Below are 23,613 nucleotides of genomic sequence, written 5' to 3' on the forward strand. Positions count from 1 at the left end.
TCCTCCACTCGACAGATGTACCCGTCGATATCTTCAAGACCAGACTCTTATCCAAAATCAAACATACATCACCCATAATCGAGGCCAAAATGCAGTCAACGAACCCAGAACACACCCAAGGCTTTTCAGTCTCCAATCCGTTTACCAGATTCATTAATTATTGTCCCCACGACGTACCGTGGGAAAAAGTCACCAATGCCGAGGCTCTCAGGACCCATTGTTTGAGGCGTGGACTTCTGGACGATCGTGACGTTCCAGCACTCCAGCAACGCCTAAAGGAATACCAACAAGCACACAAAGACGAGAACGAAGATCGAGGTGTGCCTTGGCGGCTTACTCCTGATGAAGCGTGGATACTCGCCAATGCGACCAGAACCAGGTGTCAGTTAATCCAGGTTGTGGACAAAAGCTATGTGGGTTCGTGGGGGCGTTGGCTTGAGAAGCGATTCACCCTCCACACCAGACGTTTGGGTCTCTTTACCGTTATAATTCGCAAGAGCCCCACATGCTTCTGCCTAGGCAATGTTAGTTATCCTGCCCGCACTTGAGTTACTACCTGGAGCTAGATATAATAGCTTACCAACGTTCCCAGACCATCGAAGTCAATGGAAGACGAAGTTGCGAGCATATCCTTTACGTTCTCCGCCACATTCTTCGCTGCCCGGAACCGCTCCTTTAGCAAAATGCGTTTCTATTGGAGGAGCTGGATTACATCTTTGCCGCCAACCCTTTTTTCTACTTTTTCCCCAACCAAAACCCAGGGCGGGTGCCTCAAGTGAACGTTGTCCCTTCCCCGGCATGCGTCATCTGCTTCCAGGAGGCCGGCTCCATTCCACTCCAGGAATGCACGAAATGTGGTCATATGGCTCACTGAGAGTGTTTCGACATCTTCAATAGTGCCAGAAAGCCTAGCCAGCCCAACATTTGCGTTCTCTGTGAAGACGAGAAGCACTGGGCTTGTCCTGAGTGGGTGTGTAGCCCCCAAAGCGAACCTGAAAAGTGGATAGACAAAGAACACATGGACAAATCCCTTCACGAGACCAAGCTGGCAGCAATGCTTAACTACGAGTATAAATCGAGAAGACACAAATGATGGACGAAACAAAACGACGGAAAAAAGGAGCCATATGGGCATAACGAACTACTCCGGAATCACATGCCTGAAAGAGGAACGCAAGTATTGACGGATGGAAGATGCTGATAAAAGAGAGAACTTGGGCGGCAAGAAAGCGGGCTGTTGGCTTGAAGCGGAAGGACTGGAAGGCTATAAGGTTTTGAATAAGACGTATGCGGTAAGGCGCTTGAGTGTTCCTTAGATGAAAGGAATGGAAGCGGCTTTATCATGTCAATGGTGAGGGTGAAAGCAGTATTCGTTGAAGGTATACTTTGACGTACCACGGCACAGGGCTCGAGGACAAATGGCTTGATGCTGATGCAAGATCGTGTATGCCCGGAAGATTGGCCCAGAGCTGAGGAGAGATCGAGTTGATGGTGGTAATTGCCGCATCGGAAGGGACCAAGAGCGCATGTATATAGGCAGTATGTGTTTGAAAACACGTTCCTGGCATTCTTTAGTGAAAGTCTCTTCATTATGCATTCACCATCTGGTCGTGATGCCGTGTCAACAGCCGAGTGTCAAGCGACATGTCTGAGCCTCTGGAGATGTGACATGGCAGACAGTGGCCGTTTTTGTCGACCTTGACCACTCACTTGGATCCGCGAACCTGGAGTTCGGGCTTTCAGAGAAAACTATTGATCATTGCATGAACCAAATAAACGCCCATGAAAGAAGACTAGATGGTCACGACCCGGTGTTAACATCAACATGATACGGTAACGGCCTGACGCGTCCACCCCCGCGTAAACTTCGGTTCCCTGTGGACAGTCGTCCTGCAACTCTTTCCTGCAACTTCCTGCACCTTCATTCGAGTTCCAACCCAACAACCTCAATCGTGCAGCTCTTTCTGGGGTGTCCACACAACAAATCCATTGCGGCCATCTACGGTAGTGTACCTTGCTAAAAGCTTCGGTTCTTCTTCCACATCACCATTGCTCGTTACCTGCCTGCTAACTCGAGCACCGCAAACACGCCCTAGAGCGCCTATCCCTTTGTGGTTCTCCGAAAACAATGCCTTAGACGGACTCTCTCTCTCTAGTAGGTGATGCCAACAATTACGCTTCCGACTCGAGAACTATCATCAGCGCCACAAACCCCAGGATCGTGCCCTTCCCCCCTGGCGCGTTGCAAAGAACATTCCTACATCAGAGCAGAGACCGAGGCTTTTGCGCAAACAATCGGGTGCTGAGATTACTCGATCGCAGCTGCTAGGGGAGGATCAAAAGCCATTTACATCTTGTTGGCGGGAGCGATACACATATGGCGGATCACGCCTATACACCTATGTTACAATCGGCAAAAACCCAACTGTTCACTGGGCTTCCAAGGTATGTGAGCGATTCAATCTTGCTGGTGCGCTTGAAGGATCTTTGCGCGACTGCTGGTGATGTTTGGGCGAATATGTAGAACACAAGACAGACGCCGGCTACAGAAACCGCACATCATCTACGTCCTGAAGTACACCCTCGGCTGCCCGAAACCCCTGCGCTTCCAAACCGCGTTTCTCTTCGACGGACGAGTCAAGATCTTTCGGTATAGTACCGTCTTTGAGCTGATCGACCGCTAGGGCTTTTATCTCCCTTGCGCTAGTTGGTCGCGGGAGCCCAAGATCCGTCTGCAATACCTCACCTGCCATACATTGACCCATATCGGATCTGCTCAAGTTGTTTCCGTTTCGCTTGTTTGGGACGGACAGCGTGAGATGACTCTCTATATCAGGCTTGGTCGAGGTATCAACAACCACGAGTAACTTTAAGAGAGACTATGTGTTTAATTGCTTGTTAGAAGATGTCATGTGGCATCAGAGTTGGGTAACTCGACAATCGATGTCGAGTCGCATCGTGAATATGGGACTGGTGATCAAGCGACCTTCTCCGAAACAAAGATGATTTCCACGAAAAGAAAGAGTAGTATTTGAGCAACTGACAGTTTTAACGTTGCTTCAGGAAGTTTAGATCACGTTTCCTTGTGAGTGGACCCAAAGTTTTTTGTTTTCCTTTTTTTTGTGTGTTGTTTCATTGCTGTTGCTTTTCTCCTTTGCTTCATGAATCCATCTCCTGGAGCTCACTTGCTTCAGTGTCGAGCAGTTGTAATTTGAGTGGCATATCAATTCTCGGCGAACAGTCGAGCGCGCGTGGGAAGGATCGAGAAGAAAAGAAGGGAAAAAACCATGCGTTAATTGGTAATGAAAAACATGGAGAAAGTGATCAAAGGAGAAGGTGACAGGGCGCACGAGCTCCTTTCATGCTCAATTTCGCATATCAGCACGTTATCTCCTGTGACCAATTCTTCGACACTCCATGGTACATTGCACCCAACTTCTCCGTGGTTAGCAGTTGATAATTCTATCGTGAGGAATCAATGGGTAAAATGAGTTTGCGGTGCCATTCAGCTAGATTTCGGAGATTTCGGAAGGAGTGGCTGGCGCAGGCTCAGACGGGCCGGAACGGGTTTCGACCAAGGGCGCATGTTTCTGCCTTGCATGAAGCTTGAGGTGCGACCAACTTGGTCTTGGATATCGCAGCAGCGTACATCAAGTTCTGATGCGCGGCGGTAGAGAACTCGTCGGTGGGCTCGTGCTCAGTATCGCTTTTCATTCACTTGTCCTCTGACGGCCGTCCACCCCTACTCAAGTCCAGAGCTTACCTAAACTTCTTCACGCGACGGGCGCTTGTCGGTCCTCCTTCTCCCCACAACAACAAACGAAGCTCGATAGTCGCTTTCTTTCCATCGCCTGACCATCATCGCTGCCTTTCTTGCCAGGCGTCTCCTCTCTACTTGCAACCACAGTCAACTGCAGTCGCTATCCGGTCATCATACTATCAGATACGCCACCTCCCTCCCAAGTCTCAAGACACGCCCACGACTCACCTCTCACCTCCAGTAGAAACCATGGAGATTCGTTCGAAAGAAGATCTTATCGAGTATCTACCCAACGATGCACCCTGGACAGTTTACCGTGACCCTGTCGAAGCCCTCCGAGCCCAATGCGTGAAGCGGGGTCTTGATCCTACTGGCCACGTAGTGGAAGTTCTCAATCGCCTCCACAGATATTCCCAACTTCATAACGCTGGTGAACAACGGATCGTTCCCTGGCGCTGCGGCGAGCATCCGCTCTATGTCGGCGCACTTTATCACGCTCAGGACAACAGATATCTGATCATCTCGGTCGAAGACAACAGCAACGATACCTCGATTGAGAAGAGGTTCACTTTATGGGACCCTTCCTCGATTGAGACGTTCCATGTCATCATTGGCAGGGTTTCCCGGTGTAGTTGTCGGCTCAGCGTAAGTTCCACATCTTGTTCCTAAACTGATATCATCTTGCTTACTATTATGATCTTCAGCGAGAGGAAGTAAGCCGCAAAAACTACGTCTGTGGCCACATTGTGTACGTTCTTCGCTACGTACTGGATTGCCCCGAGCCTCTCAGATGGCAGCAAGCTCTGTTGTTCAAGGAACTACAGGCAATCTTCCACTTCAGCACCGCGTTTCGCTACGCCGTCAACGGCACAGCCTGTTACCCCAACCGGCAGTGCGCTCTCTGCTTTCGCGACATTCAAGGGGGGGATCTTACCCTCTCACATTGTTGCAGGCTGTTTGTACACCGCGAATGTCAGGACAACGTACAGAAAGCGGAACCTAGAGGGTTGGTTCAATGCATTGGGCACTCCAGTGGATTATTCTGGATGGGAACTGAAGAAGCTAGTGTTGCTGCTTGGAATACAGCCCTACTACCACCTCCAGTTCCCTATGGCAATGATGTTTGCAGCTATGTGCAGTCCGACGATGAAAGCTCGGATGATCACATGACGCAGTCATCGAGTGACGACGATGAATGGGAGTTTATCAGAGGCAACGGAGGCGGCAACGACATTTTCAATGGAGACTCGGCTAAACGATCCATCGAGTTTTTTGCCGAAAGAAGTCAAATCCTTCCTGGGTCTCCTTCCATCGAGTCATCAAAATCATCTCCCGCTGTCTCAGAAGAAGAACCCGAGTCCCCCTGCCCTCTTCCTCGGAGACAGCTTCCCTCCAGAGCCGCGAAGGAGGCCACGCGGGCGCGTCCTGACGCATATACGGGATCATCGCCCCGTAGAAAAGCGCAGGCGCCCTCGCGTGAACCGATGCCTAAGGAGTGGACCAAGAAACTGAGCACAACGCTGATTCCCTTGCCGGTAATCCCAGGGTTTGCGCGGCAGCAGTTGTTTGGCAGTCAACCGGCTCGACGTAGTCAGAATGCTGTGTCGATTCCTATCGTGCCAGCAAGTGCGCAGGGGCGATTGAGAAGCTCGCAAGCCAATGGTTATGGTATCCCGTTGCGTACCGCCACCGCTACGGGCTCTCATACTGCTCCCGCTCCCACTTCTGTTGCTGCTACTGCTCATTCTGTCTCTGGTCTTGCTGCTGCTTCATCTGTCCCCTTTTCAGGTACTGACGTCGCACATTTCTCACCATTTTTCCCTTCCCCCGCACCTTACTCACCTCCTGTTGGTCTTGGAACTAATGATCCCTTTCTCTCTTTCCCCATGTCTCCCGATGGCTCGAAGTTTTCTTCCATGTCACTCGCCGCCCCAGATACCAACGCCTCTGCTTCCACTACCAAGAGAAACAAGAAGAAGGGGAATTTGGTGATGAGCCCAGAGAACAAGAAAAGGACCGCTATAGTCAGCGTCCGCCCCATGGTACATCAAGTCAGCAACGCGTTAGACGGTATACTAGCCGACTGCACAACTACTACTTCCACTTCCGTTTCCGCTGCTACTACCACCACTGCCACAACTGCCGGCGTCAGCACTACAGCAAATTCGGCGAAGCAAAGAGATAGGCGCATGGCGAGACTCGTGAGGCAAATGTCTCGCCTGGAAAAAGATGCAGAGAAGGTAAAGCAGACCAAGGAGTACGCCGAGCAAGAGCTGAAGAGGATGGAAAGAAAGAGGAGGAATGTGGTCAGAAAGATGAATAAGTTGTGGGACAGGGATAGGGACAGGAGTGTGTAAGAAAGAGGTTGGCCAAGGTGAGGGCCTGATTGGGGCTATGTTGGACTACGATTACCTACTGTATGAGTTGGGAGCATGGCTAGAGGTATGCGTTGCGGTTGAGGACGCTGGACAGATGTGCTGAAGGGAGTCGTTTCGGGCAGTTTTTTTGTTTGAGTCATTGTGTCTAGAATAGGAGGAGAATTGGATGGAGGTTTGAACCATGACAGTGGCATTGGGTGGCGTTATGTGGGTGTTTAGCGGTACCGTCGGTATGGGTCTTATGGCTTCGACTAGGAAGAAGGTGCCTACCAAGCGGCAGATGGAATTTACTACTAGAAGAGAAATAGATAGAGGATTTTTACGTGGCCGTCCATGTGTAAGCCAACGGCATGTGCAAATGGTTGATATAATATTTATGAGTTCACGATCTTGTTTTGCTACCCACGCAGTGTAAGCGACGATGTTGACATGGTCGTGTGTACGCGAGAATCTTCAAGGAGGAAAAGATCCATACTAAATTCCACAACTGTTGACCAACATATCTCATCACGGAGTTTTCCGCTCATTCTTGGTGATGGAGACGAGTGGCTGGCTCATTCTATTAGCCCGCCCTTGCTCAACATCTGTCGTGGTCAGAAATCCTGGCTGCGGATAAACCAAAAGACAGTGAAGTGAAATCATGAAACTTGGGCCGTCAAGGCGAGGGCAATGGCGGCTACTTGAGTGGTGCTTCACTCGCCACTGGCATCCCATAAAGCCGAGATTTTGAGTGTCCCGTTGCCGTGGGATCCTTCCGTGTTGAAGTGTCTGTAGGCACTATTCGAAGCCGCCCCTGCCTCGTTCAACTCGTGTTCCATGTTAAGAACCTAAGCCCGCTTACTCTCGGCTTGTTATACCATTCGCAAATGAATGGAACTCTAACACATGGTGCCCCTTTTCCCACCCCTCCAGTTCCCTAGCTGGTCTCCCTCACATCATTCCTCCCTCCGCCGTCATGACTTTTGTGAGCCAGTCGTACATACCTTGACACCCATTTACTGGCCTTCATTCTCTCCATCGGCACTCCCGTCGAGCAATCACAGGCAGCCAAAGTTGCCGTTTTTCTCCCCTTCGTCCACTACTGCACTATTCAGTCCTTGTTTGTAGTTCTGTCTCCACCTCCAACAGTTTTTCGCACCTCATCCACGCGTATAACACCATCGAAAACATACACCGATGTTTCTTTTGGGTCACTTGCAGCCTGAAGGCTCGATTGCATCCAAAAGATGGGGCAATGCCATTTCGTGTTCGGGCGTCCTGGTCGAGGAGCATAATTTTCTGGGAACAAGGCGCCATGGCCATGGTGGGCGTGCTTGTTCGGACCACTGGCTAGATGGGCGACGAGATTGGTGTTAGTATATTGAGCCCAAACTTGACGCTGGATTAATAGAGGGAATGAGTACCAGCGCGCATCTCAAAGTCATAATCTATTTGAAGTCACCGACGAACGTCAGACCCACGAAGAATTGCCAGTTGCTTGCAGTTACAAATCAAGCATCAATGATGACAACAACACAAAGTAGCAAGCAATAACTTTGAGTCAGGCATCAGTGCTTTCAAGTGCGAGTAGTTCCATCCATTTTTGACTCTTGGAACGTCCCAGCTTATCAACTGTCGCTTTTCTGTGACTGTGTAGCGCTGAATTGAACGCTGACTTCTCTTGACAAGGGTTTCTCTTTCGTGTCCCCAACAGACAGACACTCTCCTCTAACATCCGATGCTCGACTCGATATCCACCGCGTGCAGCGCACGCAGGGACAAATTACTAGATATATATAGCACCTTGTGTCGTTTGTGATCATGACATGATAGTGCAGCTCTTTCGATCCTCCATCACACAAAACATCCTGAATGGAAAGTTCGTCAGCGCGGGACTTGACAACGCACTCTTCGCAGCTTAGCCACTATTCCACCATATTTCATGCCAAGCAGTTGATATCAACCCGATCCGTTTTTGGAGGTTTTATAGACTTTCTCCAATTGTTTTCGTTTTGAATGTAGTTGTCCCCTTATTTTTCTTTGAAGTTTTGCAGACCCCACGCACGGGTAACGAACACGGCCCTGAGTGTTAGTCAAGAAGTCTGATACAACCCAACTTCTAACGACGTCTTGCAGCAGAATTACCTCCTTGTAGGTATATACCTACTGCTACCCGTCGCTTGATTGTGGCACTTTTGGCCGGGGTTCTTCTTGGCTCTGGTGACGTAAGGAGTGCAAGGGATCTTTCTCTCTTTGCCAATCTGGTTCTTGACAGGAGTGGAGGGGCTTCTAGTTGTTGTTGGGATATAGAGAAAGAGGTAATATAAGGATAGTTGGAGGTTTATCGGGATAGCCGGTATATCCGCGTAGTAGGTGCTTATGTGTGTTTTCAGGTTGTGTTCTTGTGTGTATTCCTTTTCGCAATAGGGGCATTTGAGTTTCTCGTTTTCTGGTGGAGGTGGGTGACCTTCTCGTTCGGCTAGTGGTATTTGATAACCGCATATTGGGCAAAAAAAAAAAAAAACCTGGGTGTGGGCGGGCGTGGCCGTCCCTCCGCGCGAGCGCCTTCTTCCGCCGAGTGAGCTCGACCGAAAGCGAGGGCAGCCATGTCGACATCTGTTCATTGGGCGTCTCGTTTCTTCTTTTGGCCATTTCGTTGGACAGGATATCCCGTCCATTCCTTATACCACGCGACGTAAGGACTGATGGCCTTTGGAAGAGCTTGGATGGTCCAAGTCTCTTCCGTACTTCTAGTGTTGATGGCATAAAAGTTGCCTCTTTCTTGGTTAAGTTTAAAACCAACCAGCTGGACAGCCACATATGATGCCTGGGCCTGGGCCTTTGCTATACCAGCCTTCTTTGAAGGAGGTGGCACAGTAGAGGTACCTCCATTAGTACCACTAATAGGAGTAGTCCACAAGAGCTCGCCAATGACAACGACAAGCTCATCAGCGGGAGCTCCGCTAATTTCCAGATTTTTCTTTCCAGGGGCTTGGAGAGGAATGACTCCTTGTAGAGCCTCAGTTTGGATATCCGTCTAAGTTTGTGCAGTACAGCATGGGCGGGCAGCATCTGAGGATGAGGGGAAAGTGTGAAGTGTGCCACTGAGCTCCTTCCTCTTTATACTGATCGAGTGTTCGCAAGTCGGAGGACAGCTCAGGTTATCCAGCCAGTCGTCCTTTCAGTGACCTTTCGGGATTTAAGGAGTTAATTGCTTGTCTTTTCTCACACATCTCAGTGCCCATTACCACGAAAAAATTTATCAGACGAAAAGTCTCATGCGCAAACTTCATTTTTCAACGTGTCACACTTCTAATTCCAGCCTGATTTCTTTCTCGATTTTTTCGGAAAATCTAATGTCGATGTGGGATACCATAGCGTCCTGATACTTACGACCCTTCTGGATCTTTACCTGTTTGTTATCTATTTCTTTTTCCATGGCTGACAAGCAGCACCCTTCTTTCCATCCATCTTCTCTTCCACATCCGTCATTCTTCTTGAATGCCATGCAGCCAACCCCACCACCGAGCTGTTTGGCTAAATCCGACAATTCAACCCTATTCGATGTTCCCAGCCCGTTGACATTCAAGGACAAGAACAGGAAGCCCAAAAGCATAAAAAACAGACCCAGAGAAGCACCAGGAGGAGAATTCATGCTTTCCAGTCTCGCCATGGATCCACATGGGTGCTCTATAAGACCCTTCTTAATTGTTTCTCCAATTCCTCTTCCACTTCCTTCCTTCAAGCAACAAACTTTCGAGGTGCCTTCATGCCGGGGGTACGCGCCAGGGCGGACGGGTTGAGCGGGAGACCGTCGGACTCCAAGCGGGAACGCATGACCGTGAGGAAGGCCGTAGCAGCACGACGAAGAAGACAAAGTCTCTGCTGATGATTCTTGGGGTTTCTGGCAGAAATAAGGGCAACGGCCGCGGCCTGGACGGCGTTGCGAGCGTTGCAGAGACCGAGAGGAGTATCTAGCATGTACTTGTTTTTGGTGAGAGGGCAGGTGGAGGTGCAATGCTTGACTACCGTGTAGTGCGCGGTAATGATCGCAAAATTGCCCGTGTCGGGGTGATTGCGGCGCTGTACGCAGTCCTGCATAAGGTCATCGAACGTCTTCTGGACCAGCGTTTGCATCCGGCGGTCGTCACCCTCCATCATCTGGCTGGGTTATTCGAACCAGACCCGAATATCAAGGTCTGGGAAGAATTCCTGAGTTCAGTAAAGGTCTGGACGACCAGATTGGGTGGTAGGATGAGTATATTGGGGTATGCTCGAATAAACTGTTGTTGGGCATGTGACCAACTGCGGATTTTTAGAAACCGATAAGATGATGTCTCTCTTCTTCGTTTTATCATGCTTCTTGTTGGCCATGGTGTCAGCGGCAACCGGGAGTGATAGAACGGTCCCGCCTCCCAAGTCGTCCCCCTCAGTTGCAAATATCTTGGTTGATGGAGACAAGCCGGTTACTCTCAAAGTGACAACTGTCACCTATATCAGTGCCAAGAACTCTACCACGGTGTTGCCTATCTTGACTCTGTCGATCGTGGTGGTTGAAGAAATCGCCCAAGAGTCTGTTGCTGTCCTCACCGTTCCAGCTTCCCCTGCCTCAGAGACTACGAGCGTACCCACGCCATCGGTAAGTACAATTCCGACCCCGGTTTTAGCAACCTCAGGTGCTTCTGGCCTCTGAGCTGGCTGACAATGAAGATAATCATGTCTTGAGAGCCGACCAGGGAAGCGGAAGGATGCTGAATTGTTCCGTATCCAAGGGCAAGGTGGATGTCTTCTTTATTGTTGGAGGCAGAGGTCAGGTGCAGGAGGAGTTGATGTCTACCGTTTGCGAGGACTCGCAGTGGATGGAGTCGAGGGCCGAGTACCGGACTCCGACGGCGGCCAGCCTTCATGCATGGCAATCTGGCCAACAACCCAGACATGTTGCCGCAAGTCGACCGGTTGGTGATGGTGTTCTGGGCGGCGCCACAATCGCCGCTTTGGACGTGGATTCTAGACATGTACCAAACCAAACCGCTCGCTAGCAGACGAGTCGTTACCGTGGTGAACCATCCATGGATGCAATTGCAAGTACACTCTATGTGGCTCCCCATCGGATTTGGTTGTCCCCTTCTAGCCGCCTTGCTTATCAGCCGTATCTAACATTCAATAGAGCACTATGCTCCATCCTAACAAAAGCCAGCTTCGTCGTCAAAGCCACAATGGCCAGTGGGAGCTGGAGTTCTAGATTTTGGCTCGAGCGCAGGGTTCAAGCCTTGCTCGTTGGCTGTCCCTTTCTTACGAGCTAAGTTCACCTTGGGTATATGACATCCTGCTGAAGGGCGTACAGTGAGCAGAGGCCATCTTTAGGATTGGCCAAGACGTGCAACTTGGTTATGTCTATTTCCAGGTTGCTGGATCTGATCTTTGATAGTGGCTTGGTGATTAGGGGTCAGTTCAGCAAGCCGGGCCTCCGATATTCGAAGATGGACGGGCGGCTCCTTCGTTAGGTATACATGTACCTGCCGACCTCTTCGACGGACCTCAACAATTCACTCGTGTAAAACTCGTTGTCCGACATCAAAACCTCCCGCAACTTTATCGCTGCACGGCTGTCTTCACCACGAGCTCATTTGGTAACATGCCATTGACTATGACCATCCTTATTGGCACATTGTCTCCTTAAACACCTATTGTATACTTTGATAATACTATTCTTTACTCTTCCGAAGTGACATAACAACGTGAAACCTCTTTCTGCGATTTATATGCTTCCTCTATTCCCTCATCCCGTCTCTCACACAGAGCATATCACAATCAGGGCGGGTCCGTTCCTTGAGTATAACAAGGGGGCTCCCCCCTTTTCTAAACTTCCTTCTCTTCTCTTCTTTTCCTCCTGTCGCATTCTCTTCACCTTGCCTTCACCTTGTCTCACTCCCTCGCTCTTCATGACTAACGAAATACAGTTTCTTTTCCTGCTTTTCCCATCATTTGCGCTCAACGGTAACCACATCTCTCGCTACTATTCCCAAGTCTCTGGCAATCTTCCTCGATGATCCTGGATTCACACCGCGCAAAGCCTACTCTTTCTCTCCCTGTACTCTTCCAGATAACCCCTCTTCTCTCCGCCATCACCAGAATTCACTAGCTCTGCTCTTTACCCAAAGATTTCGAGCACTGATAATCTTCCTTCATATACATCTCAACGTAAAAACTCGCTCATGTGTCCTCTTTCAATACATTCTTTGTTCCATCGCAACTCGTCTTTCTGACTCGAGAATAGCATCACGAATCAACGCAGACACTTCACTTCGGAATAAGCAAACATGCCTTCCAAGACGAGGAAGAAGGAAAAGCAGAGAGCAAAACAGACCCAGAAGCAAGATGGAATGAAACACCTTCAACAGCAAGAAAGTACCCCAACTTCTCCTACCCCCTTCCCCCCCTCCTCCCCAGCAACGCAGCCAGTCAACCACACACAAATGGATCATCGCCGGGTTCACACCACCCTACTTCAAATCAAGAAACTCTTCACCAACAGCACAGACACAACCCAAGCCCTCCTCTCCTTCCTCAACTCCCTCGTCCGCTTCCCCGACACCCTCCCCTGCTGCCACGGCGGCGAGCACAGCAGCAATTACCGGCATATCTGGCCCCACAGTCCACTAGAGGACTTGCGTGCAGAAGGCGAAGAAGTCCAGTACTGGATCCGCTACCTCGACTTGATCAAGCAGTGGGTAAGTATCACCAAGGCGGAGCTGGCTGCTCTGAATAATGATGATGAGAAGACACCAGCAAATATCGACAAAGTGTTGAGCGAGCCCGGCAGTGTAGGGCAGCAAGATCGAGACTTGGATGTGTCTATTTTCTTGAATAACTTTGGCCCTGTTCCTCCTTTGGTCCCGTGCTGTAAGGTATGTTGTGAGAACTGTCCTATCGGAGGAATACAGGAGTTGAGAAGGCAGGAGGCACAGTCGTGGATGAAGTACTATGATTCGATCTTGGGGAGAATGATGGAGATGCAGAGGGGGGAAGCGGTGGTGGATAGGCGGGTGCAAGAGGAGGAGCGGAAGCGGGAGCTTGAAGAACGTCGGTCTTGGGAAGCGGAAGGAGGAACCTGCGGGTGATATCTGTGTTGATCCGGAGATCGAGCAGGTCATCAACCACACGGCTTTGGCTGATTCTGATGATCGTAATAGTGCAGACTTAGGACAAGCAGTCCGAGAGCTGCCAGTCGACGATTGACCAGCTTCTTGTGATAGATGCTGAAGCCCGAAAGCTCTCAAAAAAGTGTATCAAGGGATCTGAGGGCACACAGCCGCACAACGAAGCGCAGAACCTCGTAAGGAAGCCTGACGTCAGGCTCAGCCTCGACATCTGCCGCTACTTGTTTAAGCAACTGGTTCCTCCCGATCTCGATGAGGAGGAACACGAAATGTCAGCTGAACCTTGCCGGCTGACCTTCAATCAGATCATCATGACCAACGCCGACGCCAGGCAATTAATAAGGACTGCATCGACGGGATCGAAGGGTTACTAGATGAACTTCGATCCGAAGCCGAAGCCCTGCGGGTGGGTTGGACCGAGAAAGGTGCGGTTGAGGATGGTGTGGGTGAGGATGAGGATGAAGACCACCAGGCCACCAGTTACGACTGGATGAAGGACCTGATGTCAGCGGACAAAATCGAAGGTGAGGATGGAGAGATTCCTGTGGGGCTCTCCGAGTATTGGAGGTATTCCAAGGCTTATCTTCATCTTTACCTGTAAGATAGTGGCTTACGAGGATGGTATGGTGCACAATAAGTGTTGTGCCTGTGGTTTGTTGATAGTGTGATATCAAGGATATCATCACTGCGGGCCTGAGGGAGAAAGATATGCGATGGAAGTGGTTGTTTGCCAACCTCGTAGTTGCATCGCACTGCCATCTTTTCTTTTCTTTTCTTTTCTTCTTCTCCTTTCCTTTGTTTTTGTGTTTGCATCTTTCCCTTTTATATAGAAACTGTTTTTTTTTTTTTTTTTTTTTTTTTTTTTTTTTTTTCCGCCGTAGGACCTGGTTCGCTTGGTCCAGACTAACCTCCCCAGACTTGCACACAAATTACACAACCCCAAAAACATCTAGTATGGTGACAGAAACGCGTGTAATTCCTGGTGAAACGCATGTTGTGCGTCAAGAACTGCATATTTTTCTTCAACATACCCATATACATCGTCATGAAAGGCGTATGATCCAAGAAGAAATGCATATAGCTCCTCAAGGATCGCGTATACTTCTCAAGGCAATGCTTTCGAATCCCACCTGGAATACCCCCAGATCTTCTAGGAGGAAAAAGTGGATTTCACCATCAGTGTGGTGAGACTCGTGTGGAGTTCCGTGTTATTGTCAGTTGCAAGTCAAACGCTACATCTCGTTTGGACGTGACAGAATAAGAACTGATATACACTAAATGGTATTCGTAACTCGTAAAAAATCGCTTGATCAAGATCCCAACCAAATCCCAAAGCCAATATTACTTTTCGTCATATTCAATACACATCCACCTTCTCACCACTTCTTGACCTAACCAAGCCTAAGCAAGCTCAGCAGCGGCACCACTGATAGCCAACTTGCCCGTCTCCTTAACCTTAGTCTGGAACACCACCTTGTTGCCCTCCTTCCACATCTCCGTCACCAGCGTCTGGCCAGGGTTGACGGTACCCGCAAACCTGACCTTGATGTTCTTAAACTTGCCGTACTTCTCATAAACGGCCTTGCCAGCGATACCGAACGAGCAGAGACCGTGAAGGATAGGGACCTTGAAGCCGCCCACCTTGGCAAAAGCAGGATCGACGTGGAGAGGGTTGTAATCGCCGCTGAGACGGTAGATGGCAGCCTGCTCCTCAGTGGTCTGGACCTCAACGACGGCGTCGGGCGAGCGAGCGGGGGGCTTGTTGGCGGCGGTGGAAGCGCCACGGTCGGCGGGCTTCTTCTGACCGCCAAAGCCACCGCAGCCACGGAGGAAGACGGTCATCTCGTTGTAGAAGAGCTCCTCGCCGGTTTCGGCGTTGAAGGTGGTGATTCCTTGTTTGACGATGGCGGCGGAGCCCTTGTCGACGACCTCGAGGAGCTTGCCCTTGGAGATGAGACGGCCCGAGGTGGGGATAGGGTACTTGCGGACCTCGAGATACTGTTCGCCGTGGAGGAGCATCATGGGGGAGAAGTTGGGGACGATGTCGTCAAAAGAGAAGGGCATCTCGGTGTTGAAGGGAGGGATGACGCCGAAGGTGGGGACGACCTCGAAGTCCTCGTTGCCCTCGAAGATGTACTTGATGTCGGTGCGCTTGGCGCCGATGCCGAGGTTGTAGAGGCAGACGTCACGCTCGGTGAAGGTGTACTCGGTGCCCTTACCTTCGACGCCGGTGAACTTCTTGATGGCAGCAAGGTGCTCGTTCTCAGCAGCGCCAGACTACAGGAGAAAAAGATGAGTCGTTAACAATTATTCAAGTAATCTACACTAGGTATATATGGCTATTATACATGGGGGAACGGAAAATTACATGGCATTCTTTCGTGGCAGCAGGAAGAAGGGAATCATACCTTGCCCTCGCCGACACGGTTCTCCATGTTGGCCATGATCTTCTCAATGCTGTCGGAGGCCTTCTCGGGGTGGTCGGCACGGGAGTCGAAGGTGACGATATCGTTCCAGTGCTTGACGACCTCCTCGGGGGTAAGAGGAACGTCGACGGGGAAGCCGTGGCCGCCAGAGCGCTGCCACCTTGTCTGACCGCACCAACCGGAGCCGACCTCGTAGAGACCACCAGTGGGCTTCTTGGGAACCTTGTCGCTGCAGAGGGCAAGGACAAGGGGAGCGACGTAGTCGGGCTTGAAGGCCTGGACGAGCTCCTCGGGAAGGATGGTCTTGGTCATGGCAGTACCAGCGTTGGGAGCAATGGTGTTGACATAGATGTTGTACTTCGCACCCTCGAGAGCAATGGCGCGGGAGAAACCAAGGATGGCGCATTTCTACACATGTTAGCAAGCATTCAATGGACACCCAAAGGACAAAAACTTACGGCAGCAGAGTAGTTGGCCTGGCCAAAGTTGCCATAGATACCAGAGGTAGAGGTGGTGTTAAGAACACGGCCATACTTTTGCTTGAGGAAGTAGGGCCAAGCCGCCTTGGTGACCTTGTAGGTACCTCGGGCGTGAACGTTCATGACGGGATCCCAGAGGCTGTCATCCATGTTGTGGAAAGCCTTGTCACGGAGAATGCCGGCGTTGTTGACAACGATATCGACGCGGCCAAAGGCATCAATGGCGGCCTTGACGACGGCATCACCATCCTCAGCGGAGAACTTGGCACCTACAGCCTTGCCACCCATCTTCTTGATCTCGTTAACGACATCGTCAGGGTTGACAAGGTCGTTGACAACAACGGAGGCTCCAGCCCTGGCGAAAGCCAAGCAGTAGGCGCGGCCGATACCAGCACCGCCGCCAGTGACGAGGGCAACACGGCCCTTGAAGTCCACCTTCTCACCGGGGTCGTTGGGGCCGAGCTTGAGGGACTCCTCGAGGAGGGCAAGGAAGTCGTTGGGACCGGTAGGGTACTGGGGGTTGGAAAAGTCGGTGACCTGATCCCACTTCTTGATGATGGCGCCAGGGGTGTAGCTCTCATCGGCCTTGAGGAGAAGACCGGAAGAGCGCTCCCAACGGAGCTTGGCGACGTGACCACCACCAACCTCGAAGATGGAGCCAGTCTCACTGGTGTTGTTCTTGTGGACAAGGACGGCAACGAGGGGAACAACCCACTCGGGCTTCATGAGGGCAAGAAGATCAGGGGGCATAACGGTCTCGGTCATACGGCTGGCAGCGATAGGAGCAATGACGTTGGAGATAATGTTGTACTTGAGGCCCTCCTTGGCGAGGGTCTCGGTGAAACCAACCATGCCGAGCTTGGCGGCCGAGTAGTTGGCCTGGCCGAAGTTGCCGAAGAGACCGGCGGCAGAGGCGGTGTTGATGACGCGACCGAACTTTTGCTTGCGGAAGTAGGGCCAGGCGGCGCGGGCCGTCTTGTAGGAGCCCTTGACGTGGACCTTGAAGATGAGGTCCCAGTCCTCGTCCTTCATGTTCTTGAAGGAAATGTCGCGGAGGATACCGGCGTTGTTGATGAGGATATCGATGCGGCCGAACTCCTTGATGGCGGTCTCGATGATCTTGTCGCCGTTCTCGACGCTGTCGTAGTTGGCGACGGCCTTGCCGCCAGCGGCCCTGATTTCGTTGACAACGACATCGGCAGCCTGTTGAGTACTCGTTAGCATGTGATGGTGAGTGACAGACGGTGGCGGCGATGGCGCATTGAGTAGGGGAAATGTTTACCTTTGTAGAATTGCCCTCGCCCTTGAAGGAAGCACCGAGATCGTTGACGACAACGGAAGCACCGCGCGAGCCGAAGAAGAGGCAGTAGGCTTTACCAAGACCACCACCGGCGCCGGTGACAACGACGACCTGGCCGTCAAACCTCAATTGCTCAGCCATGCTGAATGTGGGTGGGGTATGTGTATGTGGTGGAAGATGGTGCTAGAAACAAACGGCAAACAACAAAGAAAAGGCAGATTCGCACAACACGTCTGGGTATAGTAAGCACTGAGTATAGAGCAAATAATAAGAGAAGAAGGGGATGGGACGAGGAGGAAGGGAGGATGGAACGGAATGTGGTGGTGAAGATGCGCTGGCTGGTCCCGGCACTTAATACTTAGGAATAACTGGATCCCGTCATGGTCGACCGACCTTGACGTCGGGTCGGCAAGTGGACAGGCTGTTGCCGTGGGGGAAGCGAGGTGCTGCCAGGCGCTGTAAGCCGAGGCAGAACGGCATGTCCAATGTCCACAGATGCAGCCGTGTCAGCCAATGGGATGCCTCAACAATGCTCCACACTGTGGTTTTGCCGAGAGCGGGGTGTTCATGCCCTTCCCCTGTTCTTCCCCATTCGTTTCTTGCACGTCTCAACATCACATGCAACTCTTCTGAACACCACTGGCAGTGTAACCAGGCCGGGGAAAGTATCCTTCCGGTCAGTCGCGTCGCGTCTCACAAACTTTCACAAGATCGCCGAGCTCCCAGGAACAAAATGGGGATAGACTACTTTTCGTAAATCTTCAAACCATTATGAATTTAGCTAGACGTTGGAAGTCGCCAGGTCGCCCAAGACTTCAGTTCCGAGCAGCACCAGCGGGTGAATATGTACCTAGGGTTATCCGAAAGCCATCTTGACATGAAGGCTGTACTCAGTTGCAGCGATATGACTCGGTATGGCTTGGCTGAGGAACTGAATCAAACTTCCAGAGTCGCGATGCAGGTGATAACGCTGGCTGAGTAGACGCCAAACGAACATTCAAACGATGCGGAGCAGCTCGGTTTCAGGCATACATGTGCCTTTGGCGAGGGATCCTTGGCCTGGGCAGTCACATGAATTGCATGTTGATGGACGCACCTGAACATTGATATCAAGCGACCAATTCTAGCTCTTCCCGTTTTCTGGGTGAAAAAAGTGATTCACCGAAGTGTCCTCTTGAGTTTCATTCGAGCCTCAGCTCTTCATCTTCTCCAAGTGGACCCAGTTCCCCAAAACCGATCCCCAAAAAGACGGATTAACCAAAGAAAAATACAACAACATACAATGCCCTCCTCAGAGCCCTGTCTGTCATCAGCCTTGCCTTTCGCGACAGTTCCTCCACCAGAGCAAGTCGTTGTAAGGGCAGGATCAGCGTGTCGGCGCCTCTTCCATCTCCGGCTCCGGATTAGGAATCAACGGCACGGGATCTAAAACGCGGAGACGGGGCCCCATGCTTTTACCCCCACACACCTTCGTTACCCCACAGCACTTTCAACCGCGCCAATGTCGTCATTCGCCGTTTACCGCGAGCCTCATATTGACCATGGTTTTCTCACCACTTTCATAACAGAAATAAAAGATAAAAAAGAGAGTAGCCACTCTACCAAATCACTAAATAACCAAAAGAAAAAAAAGAAAAAAGACCAGCCGCCAAAATGATGGACACAATAGACTCCATCTCCTCCCAACCCACCGCCGCCACCTCCACGTCTACCTCCACATCCTCCAGCTCGGGCGTCTACCCGACCCCCTCTCCCCAATCCCGCATCATAGACGACAAATCCCCGCTCTGCATCCCCTTCATCCTCTCCAAGATCGCCGAGTACAACGCCTTGCACGCAAACGAAGCGAACCCGCGTCCTTTTATCATCGGACTGAACGGCGTCCAGGGAGTAGGCAAGACGACGCTGGTCAAAGCCCTGGCCGAGACATTGCAGGAGAGGGAAGGACTGAATACGCTGGTTGTATCGATTGACGATTTTTATCTGACACATGAGGATCAACTGAAATTGGCGGAGGAGAATAGCGATAACGCGTTGGTGCAGTATCGGGGGGAACCTGGTGAGTTTTCGGTTTTCCTTCATATATAAGTTATGTTCAATATCGGGCGTAGTTGGTGTCAGTGTGAGAAGACCAAGTGTCGGTCGTGCTGGGCAGAGCTGTGATGCGGTTAACCCCTGTGTCGTTTGTTTACTTTTTACCCCAACGAGACATGTGGATCCCCAGTAGATTCAGTCTTTGCGGCCTTATTAATGGCCTCGCCTTACCCGTCTCCCCATTCAGCCTTCTCTCTATCTCTTTCTTTTCCACTTGGACTGGCTCCTCCCCTCATCTTCTTCTTCTCTCCTACTTAATTCCCCTCCTACTTAATATCACTGCCCACATAACCTCCATCACTCCCCTTTCTCCCCTCACTCCCCTCTCTTTTTCTCTCCCCCAACTTTTCCTCCCATACCACACCACCCTTCCACCTCAACCCTTTCCGTTACTAACCATCTCCCCCATGATACCTTTTTTTAGGAACCCACGACACCCCCCTCCTCCTCTCCTTTCTCTCCTCCATCATCTCCTCCCACCCAACGCACCTCCCCCTCTACGACAAATCCGCCCACCACGGCCTCGGCGACCGCCTACCTGCTTCCACCTTCCCCGCCATCAACGACCCGAACCTCTCCACCCCACAACACCGCACCATCCGCGTTCTGCTTCTAGAAGGCTGGCTAACCGGCTTCCGCTCCCTTCCCCCTGCTACCATCTCCACCAAGTACTTGGACCTCAAATCCTACAAGACCTTGTCACACCACAAATTGGAACACCTCCTTTTCATCAACGAGCGACTGAAAGAGTACGAGCCAGCATGGGACCAGTTCGATGCCTTTATTCATATTGACGCGCAAAACTTGGAGTGGGTGTATGAGTGGCGGCTCGAGCAGGAGGAGCAGTTGCGCCGCGAAAAGGGGACGGGGATGAGTGCTGAGATGGTGCGCAAGTTTGTGGATGGGTATTTTCCTGCTTATGAGCTGTATGAGGAAGGGGTTAGGCAGGGGGTTTTTAAGGGGGACGAAGGGAAGAGGGGACGGCAGTTGAGGATGGTAGTGGGGAGGGATAGAGGGGTGGTGGAGCATATGGTTATTTGAGGGATGGGAGGGATCGATGGAAGATTGGTTGGTGGTTTACTGGTTTATGGTACTGGTTTGATTGATACCCGGATTGGAGGTTCGTGGCTTGCTGGGAGCGGGAGTGATGGGTGTTTTTATAGGGTGGTGGGCACATCATCGTATAAGACGGGATATCATTCACCACTTCAAGACGATTCAAAGGTGCCAGCCATAATTCTGGTTTGATATCAAAACATTATGTGACGTCAATTTCGCAGTGTCTTGAGCAGAGAGTAAATAATTACCTTGAAGAAGAGTCCACATCGGCGAAAAAAACAAACATCCACGGCCAACCCAGCCTCGAACATGACACATCCTACAAAAAGGGGTATTTATGTTCCTGTTCCAGTTCCTTCCCGTCCCTTTCTCACACCTTTCCCATACCAAAACGCCATGCCAAAATAAAAACTACAAAGTATTAATCCCACAGGGTCTATCTCGCCAAGTCAATGACTTGCTACAATGAAACTATTCCACCTCCTCAGCAGCAATCGATGACAACTGGAATGACTAATCCTCCAAATCCATCTCCTTCCCCTGCATCATCGTCTTTCCCTCCTCTTTCAAATTCTCCAGTGTCCGTCCAATCTTCTCAATCTTGCTCTTAACCGATCCCTGTCTCTCAGCGATCTCCACCTCAAACTCCTCCACCATCTTCCTCTTCGCCCTCCTCGCGTCCTTAATCCTCTTCGCCACAGAGGTAAACTGGTCCAGGAACCAATCGCCCGCGTCGTCCCACTCGTCAATCTTCATGTGCGTAAAGAACTCGGCTTGTTGAGCCGGAGGTTTGGTCTTGTAGTGTTGGAGTTTGTCTTCGAGGGTTGCGTCTGCTGGAGGACGGTCGTCTTGTTGGAGTTTGGTAGTGGCTTGAGCTTGTTGCTTAAGGGCCTCTTCTTGCGGGTCTTCGTCAAAGGACTGAGTGAGGAGGGTGGTATAGGGCATTTGGTAGAGTTGGGCATCGTCATAGTCGAGAGTGGAAAGGCGGCGCTTTTTGGCCTGTTCTAGGATGGGCAATGGAGAGGCGACGGCGGGCTTTGGTGGTTGCTGTGGTTTTTGAACTTCCTTCTCCTTTGCCCGGCGGCTGGTGGTTCGCGCCAGAGCAATCGAGGCATCTTTGAGTTGGGGAGGGAGTGGCTGCTGGCTCGGTATCTGCGACGGGCGAAGATGGCGCGAGCCGGACGCTTTAGGTGTGACTTTGCCAGGCGAGGAGGCGTCGATATCGAAGCCGCTGCTGCTGCTAGGGACAACAGCAGCTTGCGTGTTATTGAAGTTGGGTGTGGGAAGCGGTGGTGCTTCGGACTCGACGGGGGTGAGGTCGTCAAACACGGTGCTGCGCTGATGTTGGATCTCATGCTTGCGCTGGCGTTCGCGTTCGCGTCGTTCGGCCTCCTTGCGGATCCGTTCCTTCTCCCTTTCCTGTTCGCGCAGACGCTCGTGTTCACGCTCACGGCGTAGACGTTGTTCGATTCGGCTCTTCTCCAGATCCCCGCCGGCATCCGAGGACCTCCCTGGGGATTGCATGTCTGATGTGTATCCGCCCTGGCCACCTCTTACTGATCCTGCTTTCCTCGGGTCGCGGTGGGGAAGTCGTGCGCGCTGGAAGGCCCCAAGTTGTTTGGTGGGTGTCGAGTTGAAAGCTGCGCGATCACCCTCATATTCGTCCTCGATCTTGATGGTTGGCTCCCGCTCCTTGGTGATAGCTTCGATGGTCTTGTTTAGGGCGACAGCATCGGGATCGTTGCGGCTTCGCGGGGCCTCAACCACGGTGAGGATACCACCTTCGCCGATAACAAATGGTAGGTTCTCATCGTGGTCGAGTGTTGGTCGTGCAGACTTGGGTTGTTGGGCGACGGCTGGATGTTGTGCCTGGGTGTTTGAGCGAGGAAATGCAGTGTCGCTGTAGTGACGGCCCCGCACGAGCTGGGGGTGTTGAGCTCCGTTTATCTGGCGCTCGTGGGCACTTTCTGATCTTCCATCCCTGCTTTCATGGTCGCCAAATATGGACGCAACCGTTGAGTCCTCCCAGGCATTCGTGCGTTGGCCATTTTCGGGCGCCGAGGGTCTGCTTCGGTGCATTGGACGGGATGGGTGTCCCTGCGCAGGGAAGCTGACGGAGGAGGTAAGCTGGTGACTGCCGCCGGGAGCAGAAGAGGTTGAATTGTTGCGATCACCTCGCGACGCGGCTGCGGCAGCTCGTTGCTCTCTGGTGGGAGGCGTGTACACAGTCGGATTGAGCAGAGAGGGCGTCACGGGTTGGTTGGGCTGTCGAGGTGGCCCTGGAATCGAGGGCATGCGAGAGGGAGGCCGTGAAATGTGGGCGCCCAATTGAGAAGGTTCTCTGGGTCGCTGTGCGGTTCTTGCCGAGGAAGCGCGCCGCACCGTATCGGCCGTTCCTTCTGTTCGGACCGCATCTCTGGCGGCGGGTACCGGTCCTGCGGGGCCCACATCGGCGGCGCTCGTGCCTTCCATCTTGAAGAACCCCGACATGGAAGCGGAAGGCGTCCCCGGTCTTCTTGTTGCCCCGTTTCGTGCGGTGTTGCGCTCGGTACGGTCACGGCCGTTACGATCGGTCCGGGTTGGAGTGCCGCGCCTGTTTGGTGTGTCTGGTGTCCTTGGTGTTCCTGGTGCTCCTGGAGTTGTCGGTGTGCCTGGATCGCTGAAATTCCCGTCCTTGGTGAACATGCTCAATCCCCTCAGGGATTTCCGACTTGTAAGCGGTTTGGACGACGACGACATCATTTCTCTCTACCCCGGTTGCCTCGCTTTCGCAAGGCCGAACTGAAACGTCGCAAGGAGAGCTGCTGCCGGTTCACTTGACTCGTTGTTACCTGCTGGATCGCGCTGCAATGTTACCACACTCGACAATACGTGGGCGGCACCATAAGTAGTATGGCATCAACAGCAAAACAGAGCAGACAGACCTCCTCCGGCAGAGAGACGGAACAAGATGTGAGAAATCACACACACTCTCACAC

The 23,613-nt window shown here is 51.8% G+C and overlaps 9 protein-coding genes across 9 annotated transcripts; 5 read left to right on the forward strand and 4 right to left on the reverse strand.

The window, feature by feature from the left end:
- Positions 1 to 89: 89 nt before the first annotated feature.
- Positions 90 to 1,093, forward strand: NEUTE1DRAFT_99961 (uncharacterized protein; the record flags this gene model as incomplete). Its single annotated transcript, XM_009851708.1, has 3 exons — positions 90 to 524; positions 680 to 857; positions 942 to 1,093. The coding sequence occupies 3 exons, from the start codon at positions 90 to 92 to the stop codon at positions 1,091 to 1,093; spliced, it is 765 nt and encodes a 254-aa protein (XP_009850010.1).
- Positions 1,094 to 4,009: 2,916 nt separating this feature from the next.
- On the forward strand, positions 4,010 to 6,117 carry NEUTE1DRAFT_40460 (uncharacterized protein; the record flags this gene model as incomplete). Its single annotated transcript, XM_009850554.1, has 4 exons — positions 4,010 to 4,405; positions 4,465 to 4,508; positions 4,738 to 4,766; positions 4,847 to 6,117. The coding sequence occupies 4 exons, from the start codon at positions 4,010 to 4,012 to the stop codon at positions 6,115 to 6,117; spliced, it is 1,740 nt and encodes a 579-aa protein (XP_009848856.1).
- Positions 6,118 to 8,737: 2,620 nt separating this feature from the next.
- NEUTE1DRAFT_109283 (uncharacterized protein) lies at positions 8,738 to 9,772 on the reverse strand (the record flags this gene model as incomplete). The annotated part of the gene is made up of 2 exons (XM_009851709.1): positions 8,738 to 9,154; positions 9,530 to 9,772. The coding sequence occupies 2 exons, from the start codon at positions 9,770 to 9,772 to the stop codon at positions 8,738 to 8,740; spliced, it is 660 nt and encodes a 219-aa protein (XP_009850011.1).
- Positions 9,773 to 9,858: 86 nt separating this feature from the next.
- Positions 9,859 to 10,278, reverse strand: NEUTE1DRAFT_109284 (uncharacterized protein; the record flags this gene model as incomplete). Its single annotated transcript, XM_009851710.1, has 1 exon — positions 9,859 to 10,278. The coding sequence occupies one exon, from the start codon at positions 10,276 to 10,278 to the stop codon at positions 9,859 to 9,861; it is 420 nt and encodes a 139-aa protein (XP_009850012.1).
- A 169-nt stretch (positions 10,279 to 10,447) lies between these two features.
- On the forward strand, positions 10,448 to 11,156 carry NEUTE1DRAFT_109285 (uncharacterized protein; the record flags this gene model as incomplete). Its single annotated transcript, XM_009851711.1, has 2 exons — positions 10,448 to 10,756; positions 10,854 to 11,156. The coding sequence occupies 2 exons, from the start codon at positions 10,448 to 10,450 to the stop codon at positions 11,154 to 11,156; spliced, it is 612 nt and encodes a 203-aa protein (XP_009850013.1).
- A 1,281-nt stretch (positions 11,157 to 12,437) lies between these two features.
- Positions 12,438 to 13,974, forward strand: NEUTE1DRAFT_99963 (uncharacterized protein; the record flags this gene model as incomplete). Its single annotated transcript, XM_009851712.1, has 5 exons — positions 12,438 to 12,848; positions 13,062 to 13,204; positions 13,339 to 13,643; positions 13,676 to 13,874; positions 13,941 to 13,974. The coding sequence occupies 5 exons, from the start codon at positions 12,438 to 12,440 to the stop codon at positions 13,972 to 13,974; spliced, it is 1,092 nt and encodes a 363-aa protein (XP_009850014.1).
- A 497-nt stretch (positions 13,975 to 14,471) lies between these two features.
- Positions 14,472 to 17,736, reverse strand: NEUTE1DRAFT_116654 (d-3-hydroxyacyl-CoA dehydrogenase; the record flags this gene model as incomplete). Its single annotated transcript, XM_009851713.1, has 4 exons — positions 14,472 to 15,554; positions 15,686 to 16,111; positions 16,162 to 17,385; positions 17,465 to 17,736. The coding sequence occupies 4 exons, from the start codon at positions 17,621 to 17,623 to the stop codon at positions 14,679 to 14,681; spliced, it is 2,685 nt and encodes an 894-aa protein (XP_009850015.1).
- A 1,399-nt stretch (positions 17,737 to 19,135) lies between these two features.
- Positions 19,136 to 20,720, forward strand: NEUTE1DRAFT_61547 (uncharacterized protein; the record flags this gene model as incomplete). Its single annotated transcript, XM_009851714.1, has 3 exons — positions 19,136 to 19,541; positions 20,001 to 20,481; positions 20,521 to 20,720. The coding sequence occupies 3 exons, from the start codon at positions 19,136 to 19,138 to the stop codon at positions 20,615 to 20,617; spliced, it is 984 nt and encodes a 327-aa protein (XP_009850016.1).
- A 428-nt stretch (positions 20,721 to 21,148) lies between these two features.
- Positions 21,149 to 23,320, reverse strand: NEUTE1DRAFT_145731 (uncharacterized protein; the record flags this gene model as incomplete). Its single annotated transcript, XM_009851715.1, has 1 exon — positions 21,149 to 23,320. One exon carries the CDS (start codon positions 23,318 to 23,320, stop codon positions 21,149 to 21,151), a length of 2,172 nt encoding a protein of 723 aa, XP_009850017.1.
- Positions 23,321 to 23,613: the final 293 nt, after the last annotated feature.

Source organism: Neurospora tetrasperma (assembly GCF_000213175.1).
Source record: "Neurospora tetrasperma FGSC 2508 unplaced genomic scaffold NEUTE1scaffold_2, whole genome shotgun sequence".
NCBI lineage: Eukaryota > Fungi > Ascomycota > Sordariomycetes > Sordariales > Sordariaceae > Neurospora > Neurospora tetrasperma.